This window comes from Sceloporus occidentalis, unplaced genomic scaffold (assembly GCF_023333645.1).
Source record: "Sceloporus occidentalis isolate IW3139 unplaced genomic scaffold, rSceOcc1.0.p SCAF_1, whole genome shotgun sequence".
NCBI classification, from domain to species: Eukaryota; Metazoa; Chordata; class Lepidosauria; order Squamata; family Phrynosomatidae; genus Sceloporus; species Sceloporus occidentalis.
In genome coordinates, this window is record NW_028316981.1 from 101,782,936 (window position 1) to 101,800,253 (window position 17,318).

General features: G+C 42.6%; 1 protein-coding gene across 1 annotated transcript; it reads left to right on the forward strand.

Moving 5' to 3' along the window:
• Positions 1–4,346: 4,346 nt before the first annotated feature.
• Positions 4,347–15,824, forward strand: LOC149321900 (E3 ubiquitin-protein ligase RNF14-like). Its single transcript, XM_089531042.1, has 8 exons — positions 4,347–4,593; positions 6,866–7,034; positions 8,223–8,371; positions 8,972–9,484; positions 10,614–10,842; positions 11,720–11,892; positions 14,568–14,698; positions 15,540–15,824. The coding sequence occupies exons 1-8, from the start codon at positions 4,447–4,449 to the stop codon at positions 15,586–15,588; spliced, it is 1,560 nt and encodes a 519-aa protein (XP_089387168.1). The 5' UTR covers positions 4,347–4,446; the 3' UTR covers positions 15,589–15,824.
• Positions 15,825–17,318: the final 1,494 nt, after the last annotated feature.

The window sequence follows — 17,318 nt, forward strand, 5'->3', positions numbered from 1 at the left end:
TGTCTGCCTGTAAGAAGAAAAGCCCTTCCTTCAGCCACCATCTTGGGGGGAGAGAGGCAGGCTAGCTCCAACTGCCTGCCTGAAGAAGTAAAGCCCTCCCTTCAGCCACCATCTTGGGGGGAGAGAGGCAGGCTAGCTCCAACTGCCTGCCTGAAGAAGTAAAGCCCTCCCTTCAGCCACCATCTTGGGGGGAGAGAGGCAGGCTAGCTCCAACTGCCTGCCTGAAGAAGTAAAGCCCTCCCTTCAGCCACCATCTTGGGGGGAGAGAGGCAGGCTAGCTCCAACTGCCTGCCTGAAGAAGTAAAGCCCTCCCTTCAGCCACCATCTTGGGGGGAGAGAGGCAGGCTAGCTCCAACTGCCTGCCTGAAGAAGTAAAGCCCTCCCTTCAGCCACCATCTTGGAGGGAGAGAGGCAGGCTAGCTCCAACTGCCTGGCTGAAGAAGAAAAGCCCTCCCTTCAGCCACCATCTTGGGGGGGAGAGAGGCAGGCTAGTTCCAACTGCCTGCTTGAAAGAAGTAAAGCCCTCCCTTCAGCCACCATCTTGGGGGGAGAGAGGCAGGCTAGTTCCAACTGCCTGCTTGAAAGAAGTAAAGCCCTCCCTTCAGCCACCATCTTGGGGGGAGAGAGGCAGGCACGCTCCAACTGTCTGCCTGTAAGAAGAAAAGCCCTTCCTTCAGCCACCATCTTGGGGGGAGAGAGGCAGGCTAGCTCCAACTGCCTGCCTGAAGAAGTAAAGCCCTCCCTTCAGCCACCATCTTGGGGGGAGAGAGGCAGGCTAGCTCCAACTGCCTGCCTGAAGAAGTAAAGCCCTCCCTTCAGCCACCATCTTGGGGGGAGAGAGGCAGGCTAGCTCCAACTGCCTGCCTGAAGAAGTAAAGCCCTCCCTTCAGCCACCATCTTGGGGGGAGAGAGGCAGGCTAGCTCCAACTGCCTGCCTGAAGAAGTAAAGCCCTCCCTTCAGCCACCATCTTGGGGAGAGAGAGGCAGGCAAGCTCCAGCTGCCTGCCTGTAAGAAGAAAAGCCCTCCCTTCAGCCACCATCTTGGGGGGAGAGAGGCAGGCTAGCTCCAACTGCCTGCCTGAAGAAGTAAAGCCCTCCCTTCAGCCACCATCTTGGGGGGAGAGAGGCAGGCTAGCTCCAACTGCCTGCCTGAAGAAGTAAAGCCCTCCCTTCAGCCACCATCTTGGGGGGAGAGAGGCAGGCAAGCTCCAACTGCCTGCCTGAAGAAGTAAAGCCCTCCCTTCAGCCACCATCTTGGGGGGAGAGAGGCAGGCAAGCTCCAACTGCCTGCCTGAAGAAGTAAAGCCCTCCCTTCAGCCACCATCTTGGGGGGAGAGAGGCAGGCAAGCTCCAACTGCCTGCCAGTAAGAAGAAAAGCCCTCCCTTCAGCCACCATCTTGGGGGGAGAGAGGCAGGCAAGCTCCAACTGCCTGCCTGTAAGAAGAAAAGCCCTCCTTCCGACCACCATCTTGGGGAGAGAGAGGCCAGGGCCTGAAAGACTAAGAGCCCTCCTTCCGACCACCATCTTGAGGGGGAGAGAGGCCTGTTATGTTTGTTTGTTTTTTTACTTTGAATTGTACTTCCTGTTGTACACCGCTTTGATCTAATTTGGAAAAGCGGTATATAAATTAATAAATAATAAATAATAAACATCATCATCATGAGTGTTTTTGGCTTTTATTTGGAAATATCCTCCATTTTTCTTCATTGCCCTCCATTTTGGGGTGCCTTTTCCTCCTTTGCAGTGAGGACTTCTGGTCACCCTGCTCATGTCTCCAAATCTCCACCTCAGTGTTTCCTCATGTGACCAGACATCATCATCATCATCCTTATAGTTTATTTCTATAGAGCTTTAAATGTACACAGCGCTGTACATACAAATGATCAAATCAATAAAAATAAAACCTGCCAATGGCGTACAATCTACAAAATATGTATAAAACAATAGATAATAATATAAAATAGAATTGGTTAAAATAAGGAAGCAACAATTAAAAACATCAACATCAACTACCCAATCAAAAATAAGATAGTTAATCACAGTGCCTGGGAATGCTTCCCTGAATAGGTTAGTCTTCAACTCAGTTTTGAAACTGGTCAAAAAAGTGATGACCCGTGTTCATGGGGTAAGGAGGTTCCAGGAGTGAGGGGCAGCAAGTGAGAAGGGACAGATCCAGGACGAGGCAGTGGAGATCCTGTCAGCGCAACTGCTGGGGTCCAACAACCACTGTCAGCAACTCCAACGAGTCCTGGGGTTAAATCAGACCCTTGGAGCAGAGCTGGCAAATTTCCAGAAGCCGAAGCGTGGCTCCAAAGTCCAAGTTGGGATGACAGCAACTGGATGTCTTCCAGGAACTGCAGCAATGCAGGAACCTCCGGGGACACACAGCAAACCGATGCTATAGCCACCAGAGAAACTAAGTCTCCCAAAGTGCTCTTTATTCACAGTTCTATTATACAAAACTAGATCTCTAAAACTCCAAACCATACCAATCCAACTCCTTCTACAAACCCACAAGCTATCCCTTGAAACCCCTGGGTTTATATAGTCTCCAGACCATATGGTCTCCCAAACCCAGTGAGTTCAGGTGTGTAACCATGTCATGTGTCTCCTGTGCAATCCAGACACATGTTTCATCATCCATGGCTACGTCCACTTGAACACTGAAGTGTCCTTGAGCCAATGAGCTTCAGCTGTGCTGATCAGCCTTGCCACTCTGCTGAATGCTCATGGCCAAACACACACACATCAAGCATTTCCCTGTGTGCTGTGTTTTAACCCTTCAAATCCCTGACAGATCCTAGGCTGGGAAAGCAGACCTTGGCTACCAGGACGGAGGGTACGAGTGGGAATGTGGGGAGAAAGACAGACATATGCTCCTTTTCCAAGATGTTTGCAACATTTCCACCTTCTGTCCAGGAGGAATGCCAAAACATCCTTCATTTTGAGCAGGACTAAAAAGCATGAATTTGAGTGCTTTTTGCTATCTTGGTTCACCAGGAAGTTCCTGAAAACGACACTCACTCTAGTGAGGCCACTGCTTCATGCCCAAAGGGAAGGCCTTTGTGCGTCCCATTCCTTGTTTTCGTTCTGTTTTTCCCCATATTTGTATATTATTTAGTATTTAGAGTGTGGTCTTTCATTGTTCACTCTTTATTGTATATGTTCTGATGTACTGCCCTTTGGTGGAAAGGGTGTTATAAATAAACATCACCACCACTGCAATTGTCCCGCCACATTTGTGGCTTTGACTTTTGAGGATCTGATTATTTGTGGTCTTGATTAATATGTTCTCTCTAGGAACCTCTAGTTCCTCCAGCACAACTCTGCCAGAGGTTGACCATAGAGTTGTGCTGGAGAGTCTAGACGTTCCTAGAGAAAACCCTTCTCTAGGCATTTGTGGGTCTTCCATCAGGATACTATGGTCAGCTCCTGCCAGAGGTTGACCATAGAGTTGTGCTGGAGAGCCTACAAGTTCCTAGAGAAAGCCCTTCTCTCGGCACTTGTCGGTCCTTCATCAGGATTCTATGGTCAGCTTCTGCCAGAGGTTGAACATAGAGTTGTGCTGGACAGCCTAGAAGTTCCTAGAGAAAGCCCTTCTCTCGGCACTTGTGAGTCCTTCATCAGGTTTCAGTGGTCAGCTTCTGCCAGAGGTGACCATAGAGTTGTGCTGGAGAGCCTAGAAGTTCCTAGAGAAAGCCCTTCTCTCGGTGCTTGTGAGTCCTTCATCAGGTTTCAGTGGTCAGCTTCTGCCAGAGGTGACCATAGAGTTGTGCTGGAGAGCCTAGAAGTTCCTAGAGAAAGCCCTTCTCTCGGCACTTGTGAGTCCTTCATCAGGTTTCAGTGGTCAGCTTCTGCCAGAGGTGACCATAGAGTTGTGCTGGAGAGCCTAGAAGTTCCTAGAGAAAGCCCTTCTCTCGGTACTTGTGAGTCCTTCATCAGGTTTCAGTGGTCAGCTTCTGCCAGAGGTGACCATAGAGTTGTGCTGGAGAGCCTAGAAGTTCCTAGAGAAAGCCCTTCTCTCGGTACTTGTGAGTCCTTCATCAGGTTTCAGTGGTCAGCTTCTGCCAGAGGTGACCATAGAGTTGTGCTGGAGAGCCTAGAGGTTCCTATAGAAACCCCTTCGCTAGGCATTTGTGGGTTCTCCATCAGGTTTCAGTGGTCAGCTTCTGCCAGAGGTGACCATAGAGTTGTGCTGGAGAGCCTAGAGGTTCCTAAAGAAAACCCTTCGCTAGGCATTTGTGGGTCCTCCATCTGGCAGATGTTGACCATAGAGTTGCACTGGAGATTCCTAGAGCGGTATCCTCTCAGGTGTTCTTTCATTTGCGGGTTTCCCACATTGATGGGAGTCCGGCTGTATTGTTGTTGTTATCATCCCCAAAGCCCAGGGCTGCGTTGAACGGGGAAAGAGAGGGCCGACTGAGGAGGAAGTGGGAGGGGGCAAGATGGCGGTGCTTCCGCCCTTCTGTTCCCACTTCCGGTCGCGTTGCCCTCTCTATGCCGTTCTAGGAGCCCAGGGAGGAAGCGGAGACGCCCAGGCTGGCGGCCACCAAGGGCTCTGGGACGAGGAGCCTGCAAGGCAAGGCAGGCAGGCAGGCAGACAGACAGACAGGTGTGTCTTTCTCTGTGTGGCTGAGGGGTCTTATATGGGGGGGAGGAGGAGGGGTGTTTTAGGGGTGTTGTTTTTAAAAAAGCCGGTATAGGGTTATTGATGTTGTACTGTTTTAACTGTGGTGAGCTTATATTGTGAGCCGCCTTGGGTCCTCTTTCTTTGGGGGAACGGAAAGGCGGCATAGAAGGTAAAGAAACGAACACATCGTAAAATGGCAGTGTCTCTGTCTCTGTGTGTAATAGATGTGTGTGTGTGTCTAGTTTTAGATACACACACACACACACACACACAGGGGCCAGCGTGGCACAGGGGTTAGAATGTTGGACTACAACTCTTAGAGACCAGGGTTCGAATCCTTCATCATCAGGCAACCCATTGGGGACCCTGAACCCATATAATTATACACAAATATACACACATACATATGTGTATGTATCTGTCTAGTTTTATATTCATACACACATACACACGCACATATATATATGCATACATACATATACATGTGTATGTGTGTATGTCTAGTTTTATATATACACACCCATATATGTACTGCTGATATTAGGCTCCAGGACACCCCATGGATGCTCAAATCCTGTTAAATACAGTGGCAAAGCAAAATGGTGTCCCTTATATAAAATGGGAAATCATAGTTTGCTGTTTGGAATTTATACTTTTTTGGAATATTTCCAAGCTGTGGATGCTTGAATCCATGGATAAATAATCCATGGATAAGGAGGGCCATCTATATATGTGTGTGCATATATACACTCGTCCCTCCACATTTGCTATGGTTAGGCGCACAGGGCTCCTGTAAATGCGGAAAAGCCACAAATAACAAAAACACTATGTTTTTACCAGAGAGAACACCTCTCTAGGAATCTCTAGGTCCTTCAGTGCAACTCTGTGCCCAGTATCTGCCAGACACTGATCATAGAATTACACTGGAGGAGCTGCTACAAATGCCTAGTGGGATGTTCTCTCTAGGAATCTCTAGGTCCTTCAGTGCGACTTGTGGTTAAAGTTGATCATAGACTTGCACTGGAAGACCTAGGTAGTCCTAGAGAGAACATATTAATAAAATCCATGAATAATCAAATGCACAAACGTGCAGGAACAAGTGTATGTATGTTTATGCACACACTCACACACAGTGGCCACCATGCATGACATACTGGTTTGACTACAACTCTTAGAGACCAGGGTTCAAATCCTTGCTTGGACATGCAATCCACTGGGTTACCGTGTGTATGTGTGTGTGTGTACGTATATATGTGTGTGTGTGTGAGTGAGAGAGATTGAAAGGGAGAGAGACAGGGAGGAGTTTGTTTTTGTGTATAATATAATTTGTTGTTGTTATGTGCCTTCAAGTCATTTCTGACCTTTGGCAAACCTAAGGTAGTGAACATATCATGGACTTTTCTTGGCAAGTTTCTTCAGAGGAGTTTGCCATGGCCATCCTCTGAGGCTGAGAGAGTGTGACTTGCCCAGAGTCACCCAGTGGATTTCTTGCCTGAGCTCAGAAATGAACCCTGGTCTCCATAGCCACAGTCCAGCACTCAAACCACTACACAGGCACCGTATAATGTAATATAATATAATATAATATTGTGTGTGTGTGTGTGTACACATAATATGTGTGTATATGCACATACACACACACACACACAAGTATATGCACAAATATTACACACACACACACACTGGCATACTGGTTGGAGTATTGGACTACATCTCTGGAGATCAGGATTCAAATCCTTGCTGAGACATGCAACCACTGGGTGATCTTGGGCATCTCATGCTCTCAGCCTCAGGAGAAGGCAAAGACAAAAGCCCCTCTGAACAAATCTTGCTAAGAAAACCCCATAAGGTTGCCTTAGAGTGCCATAAGTTAGACACGGCTTGAAGGCATGCAGCAGCAAATACACACACATGCACTCAGTAAGGTTCAAATGGAAAAGGGGCCTCATTATGCATGCAATGGCACTTTAGAAGGGGAGGGTCTTGTGTGCACATTGGGGTCTGTTGCATGAGGTTTTCTGGCATTTAGTGTTCTGGGCATCTGAGGACATCTTTACAGGAAGAACTCAAGCATAAAGCCTGCCATTTTACTTCCTGGTTTTAAATCCCTGGCCCTTGGCTTCATGGAGGCTGATGGGAATGGAGTCCAATATGGCTCCAGCCCTCCTCTAATATAAATATCTTAATGATAGAGTGGCCAGCCTGCCTCGCTTATTCTGCTGATATATTCACAGTTGACAGGACCTCAGATGTCTTCGGAGGATAAAGAAGCCCAGGAAGACGAGCTTCTCGCTTTGGCAAGTATTTATGATGAAGATGAATTCAAGAGAGCACAGTCAGTGCAAGGAGGTGAAACCAGGATCTCTGTGGAACTGCCTGAGAACTTTACCCTCTTTTTGCGTGGTAAGTCCAGCTTTTGATACCACTCCTTTTAAAGCTTATTGCTGGTACTGGGATATGTTCTAATTTTTGTTCCTGCTCCCTCAAGACGCAGCGTGTGGTTCTCATAGTGCATTAGCCTATATGCTCTGCTGATGGTGTGATGGTGTAACTATTGAGTCTTGGACTGCATCCACACTGCAGATTTAATGTCATTTGACATGACTTTAACTGCCATGGCTCATTGCCATGGAATGCTGGGATTTGTAGTTTTGTGAGAAATTTATCCTTCTCTGTCAGAGAGTGCTGGTGGCACAACAAACTACAAATCCTAGGATTCTATTGGATAGAGCTATAGCAGTTAAACTGGTATCAAATTGCATTCATTCTGGGAGTCTGGTAGTAGCCAGTAATCCCACTCAGAATGTTGTTTGTGTTGTAGTCAGGTGGCTTTCATAGCCTAGAATTAGATCATGTGACTGGGGCATAGCAGTGAAGTCTCACAACACAGCAGTTCTATAGCTTATGTGAATGACAAATATGATATATAGAAGGTTGCAAAAACCATCAATTATTTGTGCTTCATATATTTTACCCACAAAAGGGGTCTCATTGTTCTTCAAAAACTTTTAGAATTTTGAAAATAGTGAGGGGGAAAATTTGGGCAACATTTGTATGTAAATGTAAACAGGTAAAAGAGCCTTGGAATAAACTGCAAACTTTAATTTGTTAGCAGATAACAAGGGTTGTCAGCTATGTAAACAGTAAATAAACTGGTAGGTCAGCAACTTCTAGTTTCCATTGTACAGAGTTTCTTTGTGTAGAGGTTCATTCTATAGAGGCAAGATTCTTCTGTGCTCCATTCCAGTAGCACTAGAATTGGTACAGCAGCTTGTAAGCATGTCTGGAGTTAGACTTGTTGATGACATAAGTGGACCATTAATTCCAAGCCCTGCCATACACAATCAAAGCACTTCCAATAGATGACCATGAACCTCTGTTTAGAAACCTCCAAAGAAGGAGATTCCACTACTCTCTAAGGCAGTATATTCCACTGTCAAACAGCTCTTTTCCTGTATTCAGAAACCATTGCACTGGGTTGTATGTTTCAAAAGATGAAACACTTTACAGATATCCTATCAAATAATTCAGTTAAGCAGCATAACTTTAAAGTTGCATTTCCCTTACACTATCAGATGTATTTTGTTTCAGGCAACCAGGCAGAGAATCCTCCAAACAACTTTGAATGCACAGTTTGCTTTTTACCTCCAGTAGTGCTGAATTTTGAATTTCCAGCAGACTACCCGTCAACCTCCCCACCTGCATTCACCCTCAATAGCAAGTGGCTCTCCCAGGCACAGGTTTGGCACAGATCTTCAATGCTTCTTCATGTAGTTCACCAGAATGATTTAAAGAAAAAAAAAATAAAGGGGAGGGGAGGATTAATGAAATGATTAATTGTTCTCTGGATGCCGATAAAAGGCTGCTTACAAAAAGCTTCATAATTAAATGTCACATTTTTGCTAGAGAAATACTGTAACTAGCCTATAAAAATTCAGGAATTATTTTTCATTTGTTGTTTGCACACAGCTGGGATATTGTTACTGTAGTTATGTGTCTTCAAGTTGAAACTGATGTACAGTGACCCTACTGTAGGGTTTTATTGGCTGGATATGTTCGTATGGGGTTTATGTTGCCTTCCTCTTAAGATAAAGGATCATGATTTGCCCAAGGTTACCCAGTGGATTTCCATTGGTGAGTGGGGACATGTGTCCTAAATCAGGGTATATAATTCTGTCCTGTTTCAGTTCAGAAATGTATACTGTAGCAGCTTTGATGTATTCATGCCTCGATCTTGACATCTGACATTTATGTAAAGTACTCAACTGTAATTGCCCCAGGAGTTGTGGAAGGAAGGGGATGGTTTTATGTTACTCTTTTGTTTATGTTCTCTCTCCTAGCTCACTGCACTTTGCAAGCACTTAGACAGCATATGGGAGGAAAACAGAGGTTCTGTGGTCTTGTTTGCCTGGATACAGTTTCTCAAAGAAGAAACACTCACCTATCTGAACATTTCTTCCCCATATGAGCCAAATATATGTGGACAAGAAAAAGAGCAAAGCAGGACAAGCAAAGATGAAGTTTGCTCTGATGCAGTGGCTGGTGCCACAGCAGAGGAAGAAAGACTTGATACAAGAGCAATGCAAGATGTTGAGTCTTTATCCAGCTTGATTAGGGAAATTTTAGATTTTGACCATGCCCAACAAGAAAAATGCTTCAACAATAAAACACATGCATGTAATATTTGTTTTTCTGAGAAGCTGGGAAGTGAATGTATGTACTTTTTAGACTGCAGGCATGTGTACTGCAAGGCTTGCTTAAAGGATTATTTTGAAATTCAAATCAAAGATGGGCAGGTCCATTGCCTGAATTGTCCGGAACCCGGATGTCATTGTGTTGCCATTCCAGGGCAGGTAAAAAACAAACACATTTTTTTCCTTAGTCTGTTAAAATGGTACAGTTTAAATCTAGTGCTGTCTTTAAAATTCAGTATAAATAGTGTACACCACAAAATGAGAGTTTGCTTGATAGTTGGTCCCTGCCTTTACAAAAAGGATTTCAGATTTGAGTAATGCTAACAGACGCATCATAAAAGAGAAAGGTGTAGAACCCAGAACACTGCATTAAAGATGGGGGAGGCCTAATCTAGTGAGACGCTTCCAGTGAGGAAATTAGAGCCTCTAGTGGAAGCAGTGATTCCTCCTCCCATCTTCAGCTCACCCCCTTCAAAACCTGCTTTCAAAGCCTAAGAAACCCTCCAGGCATATGTTTCAGCTGCTGTGGAGGATGCAAGAAGAAAGGGAAAGTTGAGAAAATGTTCTTGTATGGGTTGAGTCTCCCTTATCTGGAATTCCGAAATATGTCTGCATGGGTGGCTGAGATACTGATACCTTTGTTTTCTGGTAGTTCAATGAAGATAAACTTTGTATCATGCACACATTTATTAAAAATATTGTCTATAAAATTACCTTCAGGCAATGTGTATAAGGTGTATACAAAACATAAATGAATGTCATGTTCAGACTTTTTCCTATCTCTAAGTGTCCCATTATGCATGTGCAAATATTCCAAAATTGGAAAGCCTCTAAAATCAAAAACATGTTGGCCCCAAGTATGTCGAATTAGGAAGAGTCTACCTGTACTGTTATTGATCAGGTTCCAGCATGATGTTGGATTTAGGCTGCATTCTTTAATGATACATCATTTGTGGAACATTTGTGTACTAAGTCAGAACACAAGCTTAAATCTAGAGTAGATGATTGCAGTTCACATTTTTTGTTACAGTGGAATGGATATGCATGTCTGGAGCCTGTAATAAATTCCAGTTAGGGATATACACTGAGAGTAAACACTACTAGTTGGAATTTCTAGGAAAAGGTAATAAATTTAGCTGCAAAGCATCTAAATTCATTCTTTTACCTTTTCTTTTGCCCTTCAGTTTTTTGGGGTGTGTGGGTTTTTGTGTATTTTTTTTGTAAATGGAGTATTGCTTCATCTTTGGATACATAGAATTCACCATTTTAAGGATCACCTTTCTTCTAGGTTAAAGAGCTGGTTGGAGAGCAACTTTTTGCACGTTATGATCGCCTATTGCTTCAGTCCAGCTTGGATTTGATGTCAGATGTGGTTTATTGCCCACGGCCATGCTGCCAAACACCAGTGATGCAGGAACCATGTTGCACTATGGGCATCTGTTCCAGTTGCAATTATGCTTTCTGTACAATATGTAAGATGACTTACCATGGTGTCTCGCCATGTAAAATCTCTTCAGGTGAGCGGAACACAAGATGAAATGATATTCAAGTTTGGAATTTTGGGATGCTAAATGCTTTAATGATTCCACTTCTCCCTTTGATGTAGGCATTTGTTCAAGAAATACTGTTGCCATAGGATAGTTTAAGTGAAATTCTTTAAGGGTGAAGCTTATTTTGTGGACTTCTGTTATGATATTAGCCTCCACCCTTTATATTGTCTTAGCATTTTTGGGCCTCTTCAGTCCAGTATGAAAGATTGTACTGCCTATAAAGTCTAGAAAGAGAAGGAGAAATGTGAAGCGCTTAGCTCAGATGCTCTATTATAAAATTAATCTTTCTGCAGTATAGTCATGTAACCATTAATCTGTATTGATTAAACTAATTTATAGGATGGGCTGGAGTTCCAGCCAATTATTTTTTTAATTTATTTCATTTATTTGCTATCTTTATCCCAGGGAGACAACAAGTTAAAAACATTTACAATAAAGTTTAAAATCCCCACATTAAAGCACTATAAAATCATTTAAAAATCATTCAGATATTAAAAACAGGAACCTTCTGTGCTTAATCATAGAAAGCTTGCTTAAATAAAAATGTCTTTGCTTGCTAGCGAAAGGAAAGCAGGGAGGGGGCCAGTCTAGCCTCCCCTGGAAGGGCATTCCAGAGGTTGGGAGCTGCCACCGAGAAGGTTCCCTCTCATGTCTTCTGCAAGTGAACCTGCGGATGGTAGCAGGACTGAGAGAAAGCCTTAACACTGCTTGATGGCCCATATTGATTGTTCTGTATAGGTTAAATATGCAAAACTAACCAATAATAGCATTTCTTTTGTCTAAAGAAGAGGTAAATCTGCCTAACATGTTTTGCAACTTGGTTTTGTTACTTTCTTTGTCTTAGAGAAGTTACTGGAATTGCGGGATGAGTACCTTTCAGCAGATGAGACCACTAAAAGGTTTTTAGAGCAACGCTATGGGAAAAGAGTAATTGAAAAGGCTCTGGAGGAAATGGAAAGTAAAGAATGGTTGGAAAGAAATTCAAAACCGTGTCCTTCTTGTGGAACTCCAATAGAGGTGAGTTCAGGGTAGAGAATGAGAATTTGAAAGAACCAAAATATGTCTATTTTTAAAAGTCTCAGGATAATTTCTTTAATTTCCCACTCTGTATATCTGCCAATTTCATCACTACACACATCTCAACATGCTTATCTATTTGATCCAGATGTGTATTATGTTTTTTATTTAATGGCTCAAAATAGTCATAAAGCACTTTTTTAAATTTCTCTCATAATTCTATCTCCCACTTTCAATTTTGGAATTATCCTCTTGGCTCTCTCTTTTCTTAATCTACTGTTTGGGAATTTTACCAGTTCTTTTTTCCCCTGAGCTCTACCATTATGTGATGTGTATGTTCAGGTCAATGTGTTCAATTTTTGTACTGTTAATTTTTCTTTAAAAAAAATTAAAGTCTGAGGATACCAATTCAGCTATTTGTGAGGGAACCTTGACCCTCTGAGTGCCCATGCACAATCCCAATTGAATAACAATTTGTCATTTTCCCCCAGAAAACAATCTCAATGCCTCAAGGCTGGTATCCTTTCTACTAAATTATTTTTTGCAGTTCTAAGGGTAATGGAATGGAAAGTAAAACAAGGGAGGGACGCTTTTTCCTCTTTCCCCCTCAGTATTTCTTTGAGGTTTCTTTTTTTTTCATTCATGACATTATTTTCCATTTATTGGCACATGCTTGCTTTACCTTTCCTTTTGGCAAAAGATGCTGAGTGCCTAGAAAATCAATGGCCATATGCTACATGCTATACGTTTCTTGCCTTAAAAGACTCAGGCTTTTTGAATATCAGTACTGCCAAAATTGAGTATAAGTCCATTCCACAGCTGGGATGGGAATTTTTCAGCCCCTTAGATGTTTATGAATTGTACCTCTGAGAAAACCTAGCAACCTAAACAGTTGTGAGGAATGCTGGTTGCTGAAGTCCAATAATATCAGGAGGGCCATATAGTTCTGATACCACAGTTCTGACGTGGGCGAAATTCTCATTCAGGGTGACTGAAAGGGACCTGATAATAATATCTTAGGACCTTCAAGCAGGGAATTGTTATTTCACAAAACTGCTTGTGTAAGGATGAGACAATCTCTGCTTTCTGTGACTCATGAAATATTAAAACTTTTGTAGGAGCTGCTGTCAGAAAGTGGGAAAGATGATTTGGGATAAAAGATGGGAAAGTCATTGTTTACTGTATTTGAATGTACTATATAAATTTTTTCCTATCATACCAACCAGTTAAATTAGAAAGTATGAAGAAGGAGCCACCTTGATCATTTTTTTATGGAAAGGCGGGGTAAAAATAAAAATTATTATTATTATTATTATTATAACTATAGATGAGGATCTCAAGATTTTCAAGACCATTGGACTGCAACATAGGGTCCAGAGATGTATTTTTAGGTTGTTCAGCAGTAGGTTATGGTTCATCTTTATGGTTCATACTTTGTCTTCTCAATATTTTCTTCCAGCATTTGGAGTATGATGGAGTCTCCCTCTTTGAAGGTTTTAAACAGAGGCTGAATGGCCAGCTGTGTGGAGTGCTTTGCTTGCGTATTCCTGCATGGCAGGGGGTTGGCCTGGATGGCCTTTGTGGTCTCTTCCAACTCTATGATTCTGTACTTGGACCATGTCCAAAGTGGGCAGTGTCTAAATCCTCCAAGGGAAAATGCATTATTCAGTAGTGGACCCACCACCTCAGTCACCCAGTTTCGGTCCATTTTTGAGAAGGTGACAGGTGGTAATCTGCTTCAGTTCCAGAGGGGCACACCTTTGAACACAATGGAAGTCTCAGGCAGTAGCACATAGGGGAGAGGGGCAGCAGCAAGCAGGCAGGCAGCAGGGCCACTCTGTTCTCTGGAGGTTACGTCTTCCCTGTTGTATTGCTCAGATAACAAACACTAGTGGCAGGTTGAAAACCCATGATCTCTATTTGAGCTTTAGGTGACTGAACTGATGTTCTTGGTAGATTGGCCTCAGTAGTTTCAGACTGTGGTATCACATGAATTATGAATGTCAAGCTAAGTTAAATTTCAAAAATTGGGGAAGAACAGAGGCTAAAAGGTTACCGACTCTGTTGTCAGATGTGTATCTCTTTTTTTTCCCCATGGAGGCAGACCTATTCTATGTAGACTGCAGAAATACATTGCTGGCAGTTGGCAGTTAGCATTATATTGGAAGAAGAGCAGATGAGTGAGCCTTTGATGCTGAAACTGATTAGATACTTCATTCTGAAACTTTTCCTCTTTTCCTGGTTGCTGATCTGCCATCTTAGGCTAATATTTCACGTTGCTGATGATGTGAACTTTAGTCCTTTGTAAATGTGCAAGGTTTGGGTGTCACAAGACTGTTTTCATGATTGTTGCAACAGGCTCATTTGAATACCGTTCTGGAAACTGTTTGAAACATACACATTTTGTTAAAGGATGTAGAATGCTGAAACATGCTGAAAGTACAACATAGTACTGTAGTTATCAGTATGATTGTGTGTATGTGAATTGTTGGACATGGAAAAGAATAACTTTTTTTTCAAATTCCAGTTAGCAAGTATGTGATTATCTAAAAGTCTAATGTTCAGGACTGATCCTAAGCATAGCTATTTTTTCTGTTGCATATGACAAAATGGATCCTTTAAGTTCTTTGTGCTTTCTTTTCTCTTCTCCCTCCACCTGTTTCCACAATGATCAGAAGTCTGATGGCTGTAATAAGATGACATGCACTGCGTGCCATAAGCATTTCTGTTGGTGTTGCATGGGTTCTCTCTCCAAGACAGACCCTTACTTGCATTTTAATGATCCAGCCTCCCCATGCTTCAATAGGTAAGTATGGGTATATCTCTTTAATAGATATGTATATTTAAACACTGCTGAAAGATATGCACTACATATTGGCCTATGTTTACATGAAATCTTGAAAATTTTCAGTGCACCACATGAAACACCATGCTAACAACTTTCAGTAACCTGTGTCTAGGTAGTTCCCAACTTGGATCCCCTGGTGTCACTGAACTTGAGCTTCAGATCTCAGGCAGCATAGGCAATGGTCTGGTAATCAGAACAATAAACCAAATAAATCTGAACACCCAAGGTTGGGAGCTATCATTCTTGATAGTTGGGCAGTACTCAGTGCACAGGATAGCATAGCCATTTGCTGTCTCTTTCTTGAGTACAGAACAGGTATTAAGGCTTACTGAATACATATGCTGTTTTGAGGAACCAAACAGAACAATACAAGACTCAGGTCGATGTTGAGCTTATCTGACTCTCAAGTAGTAGCAAAAAGTGCCAGTTTAATTATCAGAAATAAATGGCAATGTTCTTTCCTTTGTGGAATGTAGAGAATGGCCATATTTGAACACTCACTCAAATCATACAGCTCCTTGCATACAGTAAACTAGATTGTATTGGGGAGAGGCTGTATCCCAGCCGATTTACTGCCTTTCCATGAGCAGGTTTTCTGCTTATAGCTCTGCAAATGGCAGTCATAGAATCCAGAGAAAATCTTTTCCACATAATTCTGCTGGTTACATGAGTGGACTGTTTGTGGGAAGAAAGGGCCCGTAGGAATGAAAATGTGAGCTGAATTTGAGTGTGCATGACTAGAAAAAAATTGGATGATTGTCTGATTCATAATTTAAACTTATTTTCTTGTGTATCTCAGGTTATTTCAAGGTTTGATGCATGATATTAATTTAGAAGAAGATGTGTAGTCTCCACCCAGTAACAAATTAAACTGAAAAAAAGACAAGAAAATCCACTGAAGAAATCCCATTAAAATTATGTCACAGCCACCCATGCTCTGTTCAAGGTTGTTTTGAACACAGACAGATGAGAGAGAAGCACTTCAAGATTCCGGCAGAACAGTGTTTGTCCCTAAATGACTTTGCCATCATGGTATGATATAAGATCCTTTTATAATTTTCAAATTAAATTTAATTAACATTAACATTGCATCATGTGTTTTTCTCCTGTAAATTGTCCTGTTACCACAGAAACTGATACTGAAAAAGCAGGGAAACAGTAGACTGTAACTGGTTGCCTTTATCCTTGATTCCCGTGCAAGTAATAGTGTAAATGTGCATTGCTACAAAACATATTCTAATGAGAATGTGACCCTTGTCTGAATTTCACCCTACATGGAAGCAGATTTTCTGACACTGACAATGATTGAATGTATTATTTAGACTCTGCAAGTACATTAATTAAGCTGCCCTTCCAAATAGTATATAGTATTTGCAAATCTGTTAGCTCACTCAGTCCAAGGCCAGCAAATGATGTGAAATAGCCTTTTATTATTTATGTAGATGAACCTTTCCTATGAAATCTTAATCTAGATATTGTAATCAGATCTAGCCTGATGGCTAGGTTTTAAGCATATTCTACAGCCAATGTGCTAGCACAGGGAAATGCCCTAAACCAGCAAGGCCCTGATGTTGATGAACCCAATATCTAAGAAAAGAATCTGGGACATTGATCTGGTGAGGCAGGGAGGCACAGTGTTTTTAGGTACCTTCCCGTTACATCACTTGGGTCAGGAAGAGATAGTGGGGCTTTGGTAGCCTTAAAGCACTGTTTTAAAATGGGAATGTCATTAAAGCATTACCTATCAAGTCACACTCATCTGAATGTCCTAATTTTCCCTTCAGCATTTAGAATCCTTGCATTCTGGTCTTTCTGAAAGTTTATACTGATGACTGAATCACTGATCTGGATAGTAACCTGCTTTCCAGGGCAGGAGACCCCTTAGAGTGAAAATTAAAGAGACCTTTCTCAACACTGTAAGGCAGTGTTTGGGGACTGATTGCACATACCTCGTGTCTAACTTTACAACTTCTCAGTGAGTTATCTGCTCAGACCTGTGGGAAGAGTGACCTAGACCCCTGATGGCCTGTTAGATGGAGAAGAGGAAACCCCACCTATGTCTGGCTTGCAGTCCTTGACATTATACCTAAGGGATAAAAAGCTTTCCATCCAATTTGTAAATCTAAACGTGACTTAGAACATCAACTTATGCCCAGAAACAAAGCCAGTGGAGATTTACAGAGGCATAGTAAGCTCAAGTTTTCCCCAGTATGTTTTCCCCAGTTAGAAACATCAGTAAAGCCCAGTTCAGGCATTTTTGAAGCCAAAGAATGTGTTGTTATGCTTATGCAAAAGTGGTATTTCTGAAGAGGAAAGCCCCTTCTACCTTTGGAGGTCACATAAGCAAAAATGCAGGGAATTATCACTTGTTGTTCATGTGGAGAGCCTCCCCAGGTAGAAAGTGCTTTCCTTTTCAGATGCATTACTTTCATGAGAGGGAAGTGATGGAGGTGGGCAGAGTTAGCATGCTTCCCTCTTTGTGTGCTTACCTAAACTTCAGGAATACCTATAAGAGAGGACAAAAATAGTAAATAATCTTCCTTCTCCTTTAGTAATGGTACTTAAGAGTCATGCACTC

Coding starts and splice junctions, on each gene's coding strand:
- LOC149321900 (XM_089531042.1), top strand. CDS start 4,447: ATGGCGGTGCTTCCGCCCTTCTGTTCCCACTTCCGGTCGCGTTGCCCT. Junction 4,594..6,865: donor CTGCAAGGCAAGGCAGGCAG/GCAGGCAGACAG, acceptor ATATATTCACAG/TTGACAGGACCTCAGATGTC. Junction 14,699..15,539: donor GCCTCCCCATGCTTCAATAG/GTAAGTATGGGT, acceptor TGTGTATCTCAG/GTTATTTCAAGGTTTGATGC.